Source organism: Poecilia mexicana, unplaced genomic scaffold (assembly GCF_051168715.1).
Source record: "Poecilia mexicana isolate PSO_F unplaced genomic scaffold, ASM5116871v1 scaffold_2, whole genome shotgun sequence".
NCBI classification, from domain to species: domain Eukaryota; kingdom Metazoa; phylum Chordata; class Actinopteri; order Cyprinodontiformes; family Poeciliidae; genus Poecilia; species Poecilia mexicana.
Genome location: NW_028263371.1, coordinates 21667005 through 21684768, shown reverse-complemented (window position 1 = coordinate 21684768; position 17764 = coordinate 21667005). Strand labels below are relative to the sequence as shown.

The 17764-nt window shown below is 39.1% G+C and overlaps 2 protein-coding genes across 2 annotated transcripts in view; both read right to left on the bottom strand.

Annotated features, from left to right (window-relative positions):
- Positions 1-11477, bottom strand: part of LOC148160598 (ribonuclease inhibitor-like) — a 30420-nt gene extending 18943 nt beyond the window's left edge. Inside the window, exon 1 of the mRNA XM_088003991.1 lies at positions 11036-11477. The gene's annotated coding sequence lies outside the window, so the exon portion shown is untranslated. The remainder of the gene's footprint in view (positions 1-11035) is intronic.
- A 615-nt stretch (positions 11478-12092) lies between these two features.
- LOC148160597 (ribonuclease inhibitor-like) overlaps positions 12093-17764 on the bottom strand; it is a 40466-nt gene continuing 34794 nt past the window's right edge. Inside the window, exons 6-7 of the mRNA XM_088003990.1 lie at positions 13545-13724; positions 12093-12246 (exon numbers count right to left, since the gene is read on the bottom strand). Coding sequence (XP_087860116.1) covers positions 12093-12246; positions 13545-13724 — 334 coding nt within the window. The remainder of the gene's footprint in view (positions 12247-13544; positions 13725-17764) is intronic.

Here is a 17764-nt window from a genome sequence, read left to right as displayed (position 1 = left end):
ATTACAGCTGCCACTTTGAACAAAAACAATCAAAGAGCAATGTGCATGCTCTGCGTGCTCTTTCGTTCTTGTGTTTTAGTTATTTGTTAATTTAAATATTAACGTACATAATAAAATAAAATAATGATGCAGTGTACACAGAGCATTCCTAGAACAAAGAACGGGTTTTCTGTCAGGTCAGATCGTCATACGCTTAGCACGAACTCACAGTGTTCTGTCAGATCAGCATACGTTGTCAGATAGTCGTACGCTTAGCTCAGATATGCATACGCTGTCATTACCATATGATTTTATTTAATCAGCAACATAGGATCATGACGTAGATCATCATACACTTGGTTATTAACAGTTGTATGGCATCCAGCTGCAGCCAGACCTGCTTTAAACACACTTTGAAACCACGACAACGCATGTATATCCATCTAGTTATCATATTGTGTCATATTATAAACAATTTAATGACTTATTTTCGTCATAACTTGTTGAGTATACTGACAACTCCACTGATGGTCGGACTTCTTAATGCGCATGCGCTGGCATGGTACTCACTGCATGTATGCTATTCTGACAGCGTATGGCTATCTGATAGAACACCGGCTATATCTGTCAGACACGTCATTACCATAAGATTTCATTTAATCAGCAACACAGAATCATGACGTAGATCGTCATACACTTTGTTATTAACAGTTGTATGGCATCCTGACTTAGCGGTTAAGTGAGTTTTACACGGGCGTGTGTTGTAGCTGACTCCAGCTGCAGCCAGACCTGCTTTAAATACACTTTGAAACCATGACAACACATGTATATCTATATAGTTATCATTGTATCATTGAAAACAATTTAATGACTTATGTTCATCATAACTTGCTGCATATGGTGAACTGACAACTCCTCTGACGGTCGGACTTCTTAATGCTTAATGCATGTATGCTAACCTGACAGCGTATGGCTATCTGATAGAACAACGGCTCTCAGTGAGTGACACTCCAGTCCTATCTAATAAGTAAAGAGCCATGGAGAAGAATCGACTGTTTCTGAATGTCACCTCACTATATTGCAGACTTTTGGACATAGCGTTGTCCCATATATGCGACAAGTCAGTCAACACCTCCGCACAATAATTCAGCACAGTGAGTGATAACATTTTTCATCACAATGCTTATGTGTCTCTGTACAGCTAGCTTTGCTAACATCACGTTAACGGAGCTTACCTTCTTTGAGCTACTTTTCTAAGTGACGAAAAAAGTTAGACGTTGTCCCCACCGTCTGTGAAAGCGAAGCGATGCTGAGTTAGCTGTGGCCATCGGATTTCTTACTATTTATGCAGCGCTATTATATTACTGACGATTAGACAAACATTTTCTGCCTCTGAGAGGAAACCACTGCGCATGTCCTGAAGCGCCGTGCGCGAGAGAAAGGTGGGGAGGGGAGGAGGAGGGGGAGTAAAAGGTGAGGAGGGGAGGGGGGAGTAACAGAAACACTTAGTTGCTTGGATTTTAATCGGTGCATTTTGCATCCACTGAAAACAAAAATGTTAACAAATAAAGTGGACAGAATGCTGTACGTTTAGTGATATTTTCACAGTTGCGGTCTCGACTGGTCTTGAAATAAAATGCCGAGTCCTCAGCGCCCGAGACCGAGACCAAATGTGGTCGAGTCCGAGACGAGACCGAGACCATCAAAAAATGGTCTTAAGACCGGTCTTAAGACCAAGACCAACTTCGAGTACCACAACACTGGATACTTGCCAAGAATTTTATAATCAAATGCAGAATAAATATAATGATTATTTGCAAATTTATACTGATGGGTCAAAAGACCCCAAAAGTGAATCAATCAATCAATCAATCAAATTTTATTTGTATAGCACATTTCAGCAGCAAGGCATTTCAAAGTGCTTTACATAATTAAAATAAAAACAGCATTAAAACATAAACAGTGAGAAAGAGAAATAAAAAGCTGTAGAATTTTAGTTGAGACGCCGTCAACTGGGACTCCAACCCTTTGGACTTTAGTAAAACCTAAAGAAGAAGAAGAAGAAGAACGGCCTTCTTGGCTTCTGGCGGATTGATCTCAGTGGTTGTGCGGTTTCTGATACAAGTGTAGTTGTTGTGGTTTTTGGTATTACAGAAAAGAATCTGAGATTAGAGTTGTTCGTACCGCAGTTGGGTTTTGGCATACCCCCCACAAGTTTGACGAAATTTGTGTTCTGCGCTGGGCTGGCATACCCGAAGGATTTACTGCCCTTAGAAAGGCTTTCGGTTGTGTATTGGTACGTAGTTTAGGAAAAGGTGTGAATCCACCTGGAGTTGGATTCTCTCCGAAGGGACTGAGGTATTTGGATGGGTGTAATGTGAATTTGGACCTGGTGGTATCGCCTCTTTCCAGTCTTTCACGTGGGAGGACTGGTTCGGAAAGGACATTTAAATTATAAGGTGCATCCCTTAAGCCTTTTTCCCGGGCTTAAATGGACTTAGTCGAAATTGGGAGTAACCTCCTCCCCGTGGCAACTAGTGCCCGAACATTGGATGAAGTTGACTTGAGGTAGAAAGAGCTGATCTTTGTCGCTAGCGACCGTAGGGAAAACTGTCTTTGTATTCTTTGTTTGTGACTTTCTGTGTTTTTCTAACCTTCTTTCTGCTTCCTGTGGATTAATTTGGCTGTGATTGCTGTTTGTGGTTATTTGCTGTGTTTGGGGAGGCGGCCTGGTCTCTCTCTCTCTCTCATTCTGTGTCTGTGTGTTTCCTTCTGCTGTGAGTTGGTGCCGACACGTTGTGTGTGTGTGTGTGTGGGGGTGTGTGTGTGTGTGTGTGTGTGTGCGTGTGTGTGTGTGTGTGTGTGTGTGCGTGTGTGTGTGTGTGTGCTTTGCTGCGGGTTACTTCGTTTCTGTCTCCACAGGGTCGAGGTTCCACCATTTATATCTGTTTTTATGTGTACTCTGTCGGTCTTCCGTCATTGTATGTTCCACCATGTGCTGCTATTTGTCTGTCTGTGTGCGTCTGGCGAGTTGCTTATTCGGCATTGTTGGTTTGTGATCGGTGCCAGCGCGGTTTCCTGTCGCTGAAACCTGTGTGTGTGTGTCAGGTCTGTGTCTGCGTTGTGTTAGTGCAGAGGTTCCCAAACTGTGGGGTGCACCCCCTAGGGGGGCGCTGTGTCATTGCAGGGGGCGCGGGAAGCTGTCTGGATGAAAAAAACAAAAAACAAAACATGAACACTGTATGCGCTGGGTTTTTACCTTAGAATGGCCAACTCTGTTATTCCTATGTCAGTTTGATACAGTAGAGGCTTCCACACTTCCCATATTTGTGTCCTCTGTCACTTTTATCAGCAGTTAAAACTGTTTAATCCGTTGTTAACATGTTGCAACCTGTTTTTCCGAGCCGCCTTTAAACGCAACATGAGCGCTACGACGCTCGCGCTGGGTTTCCACCTGTGAAGGAGACCTGCTGCTGCTGGGCGGAGCTACGTAGGTTTGTGTTAGAATCACGGCAGCAAACCAGCAAAACGCAAAGAACTTTTCACAGTTTTTCCCTCCAAACTAACCGACTGAGTTGAGTAAAGCTGTTGGATGCAGGTAATGTTAGCTAAAAGATGACTAGCTAATGTTAGCTAAAAGATGACTAGCTAATGTTAGCTAAAAGATGACTAGCTAATGTTAGCTAAAAGATGACTAGCTAATATCAATACAGAACCTTAAGCTTAACAAGTACCTTGTAGGCTACCGATGTTGGTGTCTATTTTCAGCTACGTACTTTCATTTTGCCCCCCAAAAAAGTCGATCCCCCCCCCACAGTCACACACGTCGTTTCAACCAGACAGCCATTTGTAATCCATAGGGGGACGCAGAAGAAAAAGTTTGGGAACCACTGTGTTAGTGGATGTTGAATCACAATATGTTATGAAATATTATGAAATGATTTTTGTTGGATGTTATATTGCCGCATTTCTGTTAGTACATGGCTTGTTGGAACGCCTGGTTTTTGTGGGAAATAGATTTTTTCTGTCTTGCCCTTTAGTTACAGATCTTACAGGTCCCCATTTGCCAGAGCAGGGCAATGAGTGACCATTCCATTTGCATTTTGAGAGTTCTGAAGGAGTTCTTTTAACGCTGACATTTGCAGACCAGTTTTATATTTGGATTTTTTAGGATTCTTGGATTTTGATATAAATTTCTTTGGAAATTGTGTTTTACGTTGAAATGTAATGTGCAAAATAACATATTTACAAATGTTTCTACTTTCTCAGCAGGAGACAAGAAACTGTTTCAGTGACCTCTCCAAGCCGGAGCAGTGGACTGATACCATTGCTTATTTTCTATGATCATGTGACATTTACAGTCAGTTCAATTCATAGGTTTCCTCCCACAGGATGGAACACCCTCACTGATCAGCACATTTACAAAGAAACGACACGTATATGGAAAATGTTTGTCTACATGACGGTGTTTTCCAAACAGTTAATAAGGACATGATGACTAATGAATGAATTTTGTGGTGGCCATTTATGTAATGTTTGCAACTTGTAATTTCTACTAATTTAGTTTTCTATTTTGTGGAGTTTAGAATTTATTTAAGTTAAGTTTAGATCCAAAATCTGTAGTTAATTTGTATATTTGAATTGATTAGATTATGTTGGTAATTGGTTAGACCCTCCCATTAATTTGAGTAATTAAAACAGACCGGGTGCTGAGTGGAGCGATTGTTTGACAAATGTTTGGTGTGTGGATGGGAGGTTTTTGTAAATGATTTTTTGACCACTTTCACATTTCACTTTTTTGTACTTGAAACATCATATTAAGTTTACTTTCATTTTTTCACTAAGTTGTGGGACATTTTTGGTAATTATTTTGTTGCTATTTTTTACAAGAAATGAAGAATATATTTTTTCAAACAAATTAAGTTGGAAGTGCGTTCAAATCAAAAACCACCTGTTAACACCCACGGCCTTTGTTGGAATATTGTTTTTTGGAAACGAGAAGGCCGCGACAAATTTGTTTCTTGTAGGAGAATCTCCCCCACAGTCAATACATTTTGTGTGGACAAGGCTGACAGTTTGACTTGAGTCAGAAACCCTGACAACTACAGACCACCTAACTGTACTTTACTTACTTTATGGAGATTAAGGTGGCAATTATTGGACTCTGCAGACTTGATTTGGGAGGTATATTTGTTACATTATAGGTCAACGGATGTGACAATGCCTTAAAATACTGAGAATAAGATTGTGTTCTTGTTTTTGCGAGTTAGTTGAGGGTCAAGAAAACCCCCAACATCCTGCATTTTCTTACAATAGGGAGTGAAAGTGTCTGCTTGAGTGTGATTGAGAGTGAATGGAGGTCAGGAGTTTTTGATGGGTTTTAGGAAGCGCTGTGTAAATATGACGTCACTTTAGTGAGTAGCTGTGTGATCATTTTTTCTCATTTTAAACTATGTAGAGACAGTAAATGTTTTGTTTCATCAATTTACTTTGACTACTACTTTACAGACAATTCTAAAGTGATGCTTACATATATTCTATTCCGTATCACATTCTGGTTTACAGTGGAATCATCTGCTTGTATGGTGGAAGGTTTTTTACTTAAGATATTACAAGTAAAATTGAAAACAAACAAGGTGACATCTGCTTTGTTGAAGTTTTAGTATTTTGGCCTAATTGATTATGGCTTCAACGTTAACATTAATGAAAATTGTGAAATTGTGTCTTCAGCAGACTTCATCTTTCATCATGGCCTATTCTAAGTTTTTCTCTTATTTTATCCCCACAACATTTCATTTCAATTGGTCACTATGGAGTGTTTAACAGAAAGGTACACTATTGGTAAATGTAATATGATCGGCTATATGATTTAAATTGGAAATTATGCAACAGCTTGAATTAATATTCATTGTGTTGGTTCTAGCCTGTTCTTGTCTCAGAGACAGTTTTTGATTCAAATCTAAGTCGAAAGGTTATATTGAGGTTCTTATAATTTGGTCATTTTACACCAATGTGAGGATTAATACAATACAACAGGAGCAACCAGAATTTAGCCTTGGCTGATAGCAGACAGAATTAGTGATTAAGAGACTGTCTCATCCAACGAGGGCGTTTTCTTTTTGTTTTTTTACTAACACACTAACTTACTAACTGAACTAATTATTGCTTTATATGGCACAAGGAATAGACGCAGCAAGTGTCTATTCCTTGCTGTATAGACACTATTTGGACCTGTTGAAATTTTAGCATATTGGGGGAAGTCCTTCAAATTTGCACCTCTACGTTTTTCTTTTGAAAATAAGAAAAACACAGGGGGTTATTATAAAGATATTACTGACAGAACTTAGAACATCTCAGTGTATTTTGAATACTAGACTTAAGATTTGGAGAACTTGTGGAACATCTCACAATATTTTGGTTTTTCAGCAAATTATCTTATAACAGTAACATAGATTCCAAATTGTTTTCAAAATGATAATTTTATTATATCAACGGGGGGAGAAGGAGAAATGGACCCTAATTCCTGGTTGATTTATAGAACCAACTTCTTGGCTAAACGGCTAAAGGGCGATTTGACCTAATTATTCACCACCCTCTGCATCTTTCATTTACAACACATATTTGAACCTGGACAAGATTAATATCAACTAATAGCAGAATATTTAAAACTAAGTGTGGTATTGGGGAAACCTTGAGGTGATTTATGGAACTTCAGTAAAGGGTGATTTCATTCTCTTTTTATATCTGGACCACATGAGAACTGAACTCCTCGTCAGAAATTTCCATTATTTTGCTGTAATATCCAGTTTTAGTTATTTTGTTTCCATAAGATGCTGAAAACAGTGAAACATTAGGTGGAATCGCCCTTTTGCCATTTCCTGAATCAGAAACTGCAATCTCAATCCAATTTCACAGAGACATAGACTGAAGGGTTTGGCTGCTGGTTCTGATCACCAGCTGGAGACCCGACTTGGTAACCGGATCAGAACCACTCAGTTTATTCATGAATGGCCTTGGGTTCTTCTTAAAGCTGCTGAAAGCCAATGGAGGCCATTATTTCCTAAGGAGACGTGACCTGATGAAGCTTCATCAGAGACGAGGCTCCAACCGACTGACAGCTGTCAGACTGAAGAGGACGGTTCCTCTCTGACCCGGCCCAACAGAACCACAGCTTCAGGACAAAGTGAGGAACCTGCTGCTGCTGCAAACCTCACTGTCATTCAGTTCATCTAGATTTGCTTTTCTACAATCAGTCACTTCTTAGATGTTTCATTAATGATGATTTGAACTGGTCAGTGTTTGTGGCTCGACTGGAGGAAAACATTTCATTCTGGATGTAAAGATGAGAATCAGAAATAAAACAATCTGAATCTTTACCAACCAAACTGAAACATCTCCATCGTTAATTAACTTCATTTGAATTATTTTACTCATTTTGTTCATCAGTCAAAAACATTTTAAAAACTGAAAATCAAAGTTCAATGATCTCAAAGTCTGAAATATGAAAATAACTCATAAGGTAAAATGTTTTAGAGATTTTAATCTGTCATTTAAAAAGGATGTTTTAAAGTATTACAATAAAATCCTTAATTAAACTAAGGACTAATGTATCAATGAATGATTTTATTGGATAAATGGAAAAAACAAACCTCAGTTTCTTCACTTTACTGACTGAACTCTCCAGGATCTCAAGCAGATTCTTCATATCAGAGTCTCCACCTCCATTTATGTCGATCTGAGATTCTCATCCAACGAGGGCGTTTTCTTTTTGTTTTTTACTGACACACTAACTTACTAACTGAACCAATTATTGCTTTATATGGCACAAGGAATAGACGCAGCAAGTGTCTATTCCTTGCTGTATAGACACTATTTGGACCTGTTGAAATTTTAGCATATTGGGGGGAAGTCCTTCAAATTTGCACCTCTACGTTTTTCTTTTGAAAATGAGAAAAACACAGGGGGTTATTATAAAGATATTACTGACAGAACTTAGAACATCTCAGTGTATTTTGAATACTAGACGTAAGATTTGGAGAACTTGTGGAACATCTCACAATATTTTGGTTTTTCATCAAATTATCTTATAACAGTAACATAGATTCCAAATTGTTTTCAAAATGATAATTTTATTATATCAACAGGGGGGAGAAGGAGAAATGGACCCTAATTCCTGGTTGATTTATAGATACGGTAAATTATACATTTGTTAATCAATAATTTTGACTTTCATTCCACAATAGTGAATTGTGGATTTATTTCATGTAAAGAGCCTTTACATTGCCTTCCTGCTTGACTAAAATATGGTGGTTGTGATATAGAAACTCTTACTAAATTAAAATTGAACAGCTTTAATCAACATCTATGCCATGTTTATTTTCATTTAAAATTATTGATACATTTCCTGCATCACTGCTGATATTTTATTTATATAGAGTTACACTTGGTGTAAATTGTTACTTTTGAGGAAAATTTGGGTTACAACTGCTGTAAATTTCAGATAACATGTGAGCAACTTCTGACATCTTTAAATGAAATAGAAGCTGTTTTGAAAATGTCAGGATAACGGTGATAGTTTTATTTTTAATGTAAACTGAGGGAAATAGGACTGATTGTCTTGAAGTGTGGGACAGAATCAAGGATCTTTTGAATCTAATTGAACAAAAACTCATTAGTTATTTTACCAACTGCGTTTACAATCACAGTTTTTATGCAAGTTTCTAGCTGGAATTAATACATTTAAGTTTTTTAACAAGTTTTGTTGAGAAGTGATTTTGAATTTGTGGCAGATATTTGGTACAGGCAGAGTGAACATCTTCTAGATAAGAATATGTATTGATTCAAACAGTAAGTGAGCTTACTTGATTACTTCTGCCAGTTTGGGTTGTGAAACGTCTTGCTTAATTATATTTTTCTTCTTTTTACAGAGTTTGGGTTGTGAAGCGAGAGGAATGGCAGAGAGCTCTGTGGAAACTTAACAGAACACAGAGAAGTGAAAATTCATTTGACATTTTGGAGTGAGCAAAGTTGGCATAGACTTTTGTTGAATTTTTTATTTATCTTGTATTATTTTCCTCTGGCAGTTCTGCTCTTGGAGGTTGAAGTTGGTCTCAGGGAGGGTTTCTGAGGCTGGGAACTGAGCTGGAAGGTGTGAGATGACAGTGTTGCAACTACGCACTGTGCCTCTGATGCCGGACTGTCAATTGGAAGCAAAGTCGCCTCCTATACTGTGACTGAGGTCGGTGAAGATTACCTGCTATTTCCTGTTACTTGGGTCACGCTGATGCTTACAGGACCCGGGATGGATGAGCTCTCTGACTGTTATTGATGAAGCAGCTACTGCTGGATTTGGCAGGTCGCCGCACTTCAAGGATCAAAGACATCCTGACGGGTGATGAAGTAGTTTGGGTGGAAACCCTCCTTTGTTCTGTGACTTTTACTGTGTTTTCTCCCCCACAAACACTGCTGTCATCTAGAGCTGAGCTCAGTTCAAGAAGGGGACACTGCAGCCCCTGTGCTCTACGGATGCTTGGCCTGTTCCGGGTGTTTTTACACTATGGAACGACTCTATTACTCTGGACAGTTCTCGTTGGGCAAGATAAGAACTGATATCTGCTGATAGCCATTGGGCATGTCCAGCTGCAGCTCAGCAGATGTCCTGTTTGTCTGGTTGCCTGGTGGTCCTGGATTTTCCACCTCTCTTCATGTGACCTCAGTCCTCTGACCCCTCCTTCAGCGTGCTTTGACCTCCGACTTGCAGCCACTGGTTGCCAGTTCAAGTTGGTAATATTTCACTATTTTTTCCAAATGTTTCTCGTATTGAGTGGGATGCCTGCTTTTTTATTTGTTCTCTAACCTAATGTATCACAGGACATACTACATTTACTGGGTTGATTGTCTCACATTCTTCTCGCTTGACATTCTGACCTTTGTTGGTTTACAGTAGGATTGTAGAAAAAACATCTCCTGGTGTCAGAAGTTTTACGATTGCAAGAATTGTGGTACAGCTCTTTGCATTTCTTGGAAATGCATTCATAGATGGTTCACTCTGTTTGTCCCACATCATGCTAATGTGTTTTTCCCTTTCAGCATGACGAGAATGGGAAAGGGACAAAGTATTATAATTCTAGTTAACAAATTGTTTCCTTAAACTTCACTGACTTGCATTGTGTGCCACGTTTCAACTACATAGGAAGATGATCTAACTTTATTTGGTTCACATTACAGTGGCTATAATTTAAAGTAAACTAATTTTAAATTTGGAGGTCATTATTTACAGGATAAAGTGGGTTCATTTAGATTAGAATCTGGACTTTGTCGGACTATTATAACTTTTACCATGAGAAATGAAATTCAACTGTGGTGGAAAACCGACTTACTAAAGTTAATTTATATAAGCTGCTGCTTCAATAAAGACCTGCTGGCTTCAGAACCAGAACCAGAACCTGGTACTGGGTCATGTTGTGTTGGAGGATTTTAGTCAGTAAATCATTCCAGGTTCTGATCAAAGTGTTGAAGCATCAATCATTGATTATTGATTTGTTCCTGTTAGATTCCAGGAATTCACCTTTCTAGATTGGGTTGAATGACCTTTGACCAAAGATATGAACTTTGATTTACGATCAATTATATATAATTGGGCTGCACAGCTCTACCAACTGTACCAACTCTGTACAGTTTGTAGAGCTGTTGCCTTGCAGCAAGAAAGTTCTGGGTTCGATTCCCGCCCGGGTCTTTCTGCATGGAGTTTGCATGTTCTCCCTGTGCATTCGTGGGTTTTCTCCAGGTACTCTGGTTTCCTCCCACAGTCCACATGACTGTCAGGTTAATTGGCCCCTCCAGGTTGTCCCTAGGTGTGAGTATGTGTGTGCATGGTTGTTTGTCCTGTGACGGACTGGCGACCTGTCCAGGATGTACCCCGCCTCCCGCCCAGAACGTTAGCTGGAGAGGCACCAGCAACCCTCCTAACCCCACTAAGGGACAAGGGTGTAAAAAAATGGATGGATGGATTTATATAATTGTTCACAGAAATATCAATAATTATATAATTATAAACCTCAATGTTTTCGGTTTGCAGCCTTCAGTCTGTAGAAAACCACAGAGCTCCTTCAGTCCAGAACCTTCCAGGTTGGTGTTGCTCAGGTCCAGTTCTGTCAGATGGGTCGGTTTGGACTTCAGAGCTGAGAACAGAGACGTCCAGCTGGTCTCTGACAAACTGCAGCGATACAATCTGAATAAAGAATAAAAGATGAGCTGAAGCCAACAGGATGCAGTTAAAACTGAAATATGAACAAATAAATAATAAAATGTAGAAAATTAATTTCCCTGAATGTAAAAGAAACATGATGAACTGATTCTAACATCTGATCCAGTCAAACTGGTTTAAAGAGTCCAAACCAGCAGAACCAGAACATTTGATCAACAAAGAAACTCAAAGTTTTTCTAAAAGTTTCTCAGCATCTTAAACTCAGTCGGATGTTTTTCTCTCCATGTTTCCTTCCAGGCTCTGTATCAGCTGACTGCTCTGTACCTTCATTTATCATCAGATATTTTATTTCTCCAGTTTTTGGTCATTAATCTATTAATGATGTTTTTCTTGCTGGTTGTATTTTAACTGCAGCTCATTGCTAAGTATGACAGATGTAAACGTTTTATTTCAATCCGTCTAATTCAGAGTTTTACAACATCCATTACAGCTCAGATTCTGAAAGTTGATGATTTTCTCATTTTGTGGTGATTCAGTTCCTGAACTATCAACTAGAAAATATTGAGTCTTTTCTCTGTCAGATTGATTTGGGTCATTTAGTTCAAGTTCTGAATCCTCCATCAGAGACGCTGCAGAAATGGGAACATTATCATGAAGAACAACCTGATTGTGAAGACGAGTCATTTTTAAATCTATTTTCCAGGTGAACCACATGAGGATGATTTCAGTAACTGATGAAGCTTGTTGCACACAAAGCTTTACAAAGGTAAGATCTCACTTCCTGTCCTACAAAATAAGAGCTGAATCAAGATGTTTGAACTAAATGACTTTAACACCAAAACCTTCACAAAGTCAGTATTTACTGCAGGACTGTTAATTAATGATCTTTATATTATTTCTGTCTCCTTCATGTCAGGAACTCAGCCAGAAGACTGTGGTCATCCTGACAGAGTCTGACTGTCAGAACGAACTCAGATTTTCTCTGGAAATCTCCGATCATGGGGGCGACTGCTGGCTGGACAGATGTCCAAAAGATATTCTTGGACAACAAGGATGGAGGCCTAAAAAGGTCAAGAAGCTGTTGTTCAGAGAGCTGCATCCAAGAATATTGAGGGAAAGTTAAGTGGAAGGAAGAACAGTGGTGGTGAAAATGAGAACCAGCACCAGAAATAACTGCAGCCTTGACAGGATTCACCAGAAGTGGACTGAGGCTGGGGTCAGACAATCTGGATCCACTACACTCAGACCCAACACTAGCTAGCATAGCTTTCTATGGCATAACATTAGCTAGCATAGCATTTGATGGCAGTTCTAGGTAGCAAAGCCCTAGATGACATAGCTTTAGCTAGCATAGCCTCTCACACACAGCATCCTGATTGAGATTTATTCTGTTTTTGCTGATTGTTTGTGGTTTTAAAGTTCTCAGTTTAGTGACCATCAGACTTTATTGATCCAGTAATTTAACTGTAAAGTTGGGCTGTTGTGTTAATAAATTGTGATTAAAGAGAAGCTGTGTGTTTCTTCTTCATGTGTTCAGTGTTTGCTGGTTGAAACGCTCAGATTCTCTCCTTCATTCATTGCTCTATAACAGCTCAGCTCATCAGGCTGCTGCTCATAGAACAATAACCTACATAGACTGAAGGCTTTGGCTGCTGGTTCTGATCATCAGCTGGAGACCCGACTTGGTAACCGGATCAGAACCACTCAGTTTATTCATGAATGGCCTTGGGTTCTTCTTAAAGCTGCTGAAAGCCAATGGAGGCCATTATTTCCTAAGGAGACGTGACCTGATGAAGCTTCATCACAGAGACGAGGCTCCAACCGACTGACAGCTGTCAGACTGAAGAGGACGGTTCCTCTCTGACCCGGCCCAACAGAACCACAGCTTCAGGACAAAGTGAGGAACCTGCTGCTGCTGCAAACCTCACTGTCATTCAGTTCATCTAGATTTGCTTTTCTACAATCAGTCACTTCTTAGATGTTTCATTAATGATGATTTGAACTGGTCAGTGTTTGTGGCTCGACTGGAGGAAAACATTTCATTCTGGATGTAAAGATGAGAATCAGAAATAAAACAATCTGAATCTTTACCAACCAAACTGAAACATCTCCATCATTAATTAACTTCATTTGAATTATTTTACTCATTTTGTTCATCAGTCAGAAACATTTTAAAAACTGAAAGTTCAATAATCTCAAAGCTATAAATAAGAATATAATTAATTTGTAAAGTAAAAGGTTTAAGATGTTATTCTGACATTTAGACAGGTTGTTTTAAAAGAAAAATATATTAACATTAATTAATCTAAGGATTAAAGTATCAATAAATGGTTTTATTGGATAAATAGAGAAAGCAAACCTCAGTTTCTTCACTTTACTGACTGAAGTCTCCAGGATCTCAGACACATTCTTCATATCAGAGTCTCCACCTGCTACTATGTTGATCTCTCTTATTTCCAGTTCATTCAGATCTGGGTTGGACTTCAGAGTTGAGGCCAAAACTTCACATTCAGCCAGTTGGATCTTACAGGCACCAAATCTGTGATGAAAGAAGAAATAAATTCAGTTCTTTGCTCTTTCTCTCTCTTCATCTTTGTTTCTTGAATAGGTCTCAAAGAAGGTGACAAAAGCATTTACACCATCCTATCTAGGTAATTTGAAACTGCTTAGAGGTTTAGAAAGAGGACACACCTTCAATGCATATATTAAAATTAGGAATACACCTCTTAATAAAAGTCTCCACTTCACAGAAGCAAATCGAATTGCTTTGTCTGCAGCCGCACGAGCAGTTCCCAAAGGCGCCTTTGCTGTGTCTCTTATTTTTGTATTTTGTTCATTTTTCTACTTTTCTCAGGTAATTAATGTCTGTTTTATGGTTTGGACTTCTTGATGGTTTGGGTGTGATGCTGATCTGTTTTTCTATGCATTTAATTGTCTGAATTGTCAGGAACTCAGCCAGAAGACTGTGGTCATCCTGACAGAGTCTGACTGTCAGAACAAACTCAGATTTCCTCTGGAAGCTGCTCTCAGTGGTTTGGAGGACGACTGACTTGTAATTTGCTCCATCAGTGGAATTGACACTAAAATGGAAACTCATCACCTGCTTCTGTGGTGGGATGGTGTTCCACCTTCCCCCGCTCTGTCCGTCAGGTGCAACTAGAAGCGCACCGTTGATTGGTGGGCGGGGCAGATGCCTATTTGGGCGGGCTGCTGCAAGGTGGCTGCGTCCTTGTTTCTCCCACTCTTGCTACGGTCGGCGGCTACATGTCGGCTTGTGGGTTTGGTCGACTCGTCTGCGATCGTAAGTGGCAGTTTTGCTATCCGTGGCTGAGATCATGGTTGGTTTTTGGCTGCTACATTTGTCGTGCGTTTCTGCAGTGTTGCTCTGATGGCGTTGCCGGCTGCAGCTGGGGGTTGCTGTGGCGGGCGGCTTCAATCTGGTCCTCACCTGCTGACCCGCTTCCTCCCGGGTTAGGCTGTGTTTCCACCCCTGGGCACCTGATTGTTTTTGGAGCTGCAGCGCTTTGGATGGTCTGCTGTCTTGTCTTCCTGTTTGTTTGGGCTGCTCTCAACTAAACCTGTTGCGGATTGGGCAGGCTGTGTGCACGGGGCATTACTCCTCTGGCCTTGTTGAAGGGCATTTGGAAGCGGATGACAACAATTTGTTCCATTGTTTTCTTTTATTTTGTGTGATTGAAGTTACTAATTGGTTTTCTTTGTTTGATTTACTAATTTCTTTTGCATTGCGTGTTTTATTCCTTTTGGAATAATTGAACGTATCTGTCCTGGTTCCTTTTGTTCCAGGGACCGAGTAGTGGGCCTGAAGCCTCGTTTTTAAAAAGAAATGTTTTGAAGAAAGTGTTAAAATAATGTGCACTGTTAAATCTGTGTTCAGGTGCATCTTGTTACTTTTAGAAAGATCTCCACCTGTTGGTCACACCTCCATGTTGTTTTGCTTCCTGCCAACATAAAACTCCTGCATGAGCTGCAGCTCCAGGCAGTCGAGTCCCCAGAAAGCTTCCCTGTTTCTAGGATCCATTTCATCCAGAGTTGGTTGACTTTCTCTCAGATGCTGAACCTTCAGTCTGAGCATGTGCAGAACCTCCTAACACACCTGGTCCAGATTCATGTGCTTCAGCTGGTTCTGATGTCTGGACCTGAATACTCATGTCCTGAAGAACCTGCAGCCTGTTGAGCTCAGAAAAACTCAGTGGTCTGGATTTTTTCAGATGAAACTGAAGTTGGTTTCTGATGGGAGAAACCAACTTCTTGGCTAAACAGCTAAAGGGCGATTTGACCTAATTATTCACCACCCTCAGCATCTTTCATTTACAACACATATTTGAACCTGGACAAGATTAATATCAACTAATAGCAGAATATTTAAAACTAAGTGTGGTATTGGAAACCTTGAGGTGATTTATGGAACTTCAGTAAAGGGTGATTTCATTCTGTTTTTATATCTGGACCACATGAGAACTGAACTCCTCCTCAGAAATTTCCATTATTTTGCTGTAATATCCAGTTTTAGTTATTTTGTTTTCATAAGATGCTGAAAACGCTGAAACATTAGGTGGAATCGCCCTTTTGCCATTTCCTGAATCAGAAACTGCAATCTCAATCCAATTTCACATAGACATAGGCTGAAGGCTTTGGCTGCTGGTTCTGATCATCAGCTGGAGACCCGACTTGGTAACCGGATCAGAACCACTCAGTTTATTCATCAATGGCCTTGGGTTCTTCTTAAAGCTGCTGAAAGCCAATGGAGGCCATTATTTCCTAAGGAGACGTGACCTGATGAAGCTTCATCACAGAGACGAGGCTCCAACCGACTGACAGCTGTCAGACTGAAGAGGACGGTTCCTCTCTGACCCGGCCCAACAGAACCACAGCTTCAGGACAAAGTGAGGAACCTGCTGCTGCTGCTGCAAACCTCACTGTCATTCAGTTCATCTAGATTTGCTTTTCTACAATCAGTCACTTCTTAGATGTTTCATTAATGATGATTTGAACTGGTCAGTGTTTGTGGCTCGACTGGAGGAAAACATTTCATTCTGGATGTAAAGATGAGAATCAGAAATAAAACAATCTGAATCTTTACCAACCAAACTGAAACATCTCCATCGTTAATTAACTTCATTTGAATTATTTTACTCATTTTGTTCATCAGTCAAAAACATTTTAAAAACTGAAAATCAAAGTTCAATGATCTCAAAGTCTGAAATATGAAAATAACTCATAAGGCAAAATGTTTTAGAGATTTTAATCTGTCATTTAAAAAGGATGTTTTAAAGTATTACAATAAAATCCTTAATTAAACTAAGGACTAATGTATCAATGAATGATTTTATTGGATAAATGGAAAAAACAAACCTCAGTTTCTTCACTTTACTGACTGAACTCTCAAGGATCTCAAGCAGATTCTTCATATCAGAGTCTCCACCTCCATTTATGTCGATCTGAGATTCTCATCCAACGAGGGCATTTTCTTTTTGTTTTTTTACTAACACACTAACTTACTAACTGAACTAATTATTGCTTTATATGGCACAAGGAATAGACGCAGCAAGTAGTGTCTATTCCTTGCTGTATAGACACTATTTGGACCTGTTGAAATTTTAGCATATTGGGGGGAAGTCCTTCAAATTTGCACCTCTACGTTTTTGTTTTGAAAATAAGAAAAACACAGGGGGTTATTATAAAGAAATTACTGACAGAACTTAGAACATCTCAGTGTATTTTGAATACTAGACGTAAGATTTGGAGAACTTGTGGAACATCTCACAATATTTTGGTTTTTCAGCAAATTATCTTATAACAGTAACATAGATTCCAAATTGTTTTCAAAATGATAATTTTATTATATCAACAGGGGGGAGAAGGAGAAATGGACCCTAATTCCTGGTTGATTTATAGATACGGTAAATTATACATTTGTTAATCAGTAATTTTGACTTTCATTCCACAATAGTGAATTGTGGATTTATTTCATGTAAAGAGCCTTTACATTGCCTTCCTGCTTGACTAAAACATGGTGGTTGTGATATAGAAACTCTTACTAAATTAAAATTGAACAGCTTTAATCAACATCTATGCCATGTTTATTTTCATTTAAAATTATTGATACATTTCCTGCATCACTGCTGATATTTTATTTATATAGAGTTACACTTGGGTGTAAATTGTTACTTTTGAGGAAAATTTGGGTTACAACTGCTGTAAATTTCAGATAACATGTGAGCAACTTCTGACATCTTTAAATGAAATAGAAGCTGTTTTGAAAATGTCAGGATAACGGTGATAGTTTTATTTTTAATGTAAACTGAGGGAAATAGGACTGATTGTCTTGAAGTGTGGGACAGAATCAAGGATCTTTTGAATCTAATTGAACAAAAACTCATGAGTTATTTTACCAACTGCGTTTACAATCACAGTTTTTATACAAGTTTCTAGCTGGAATTAATACATTTAAGTTTTTTAACAAGTTTTGTTGAGAAGTGATTTTGAATTTGTGGCAGATATTTGGTACAGGCAGAGTGAACATCTTCTAGATAAGAATATGTATTGATTCAAACAGTA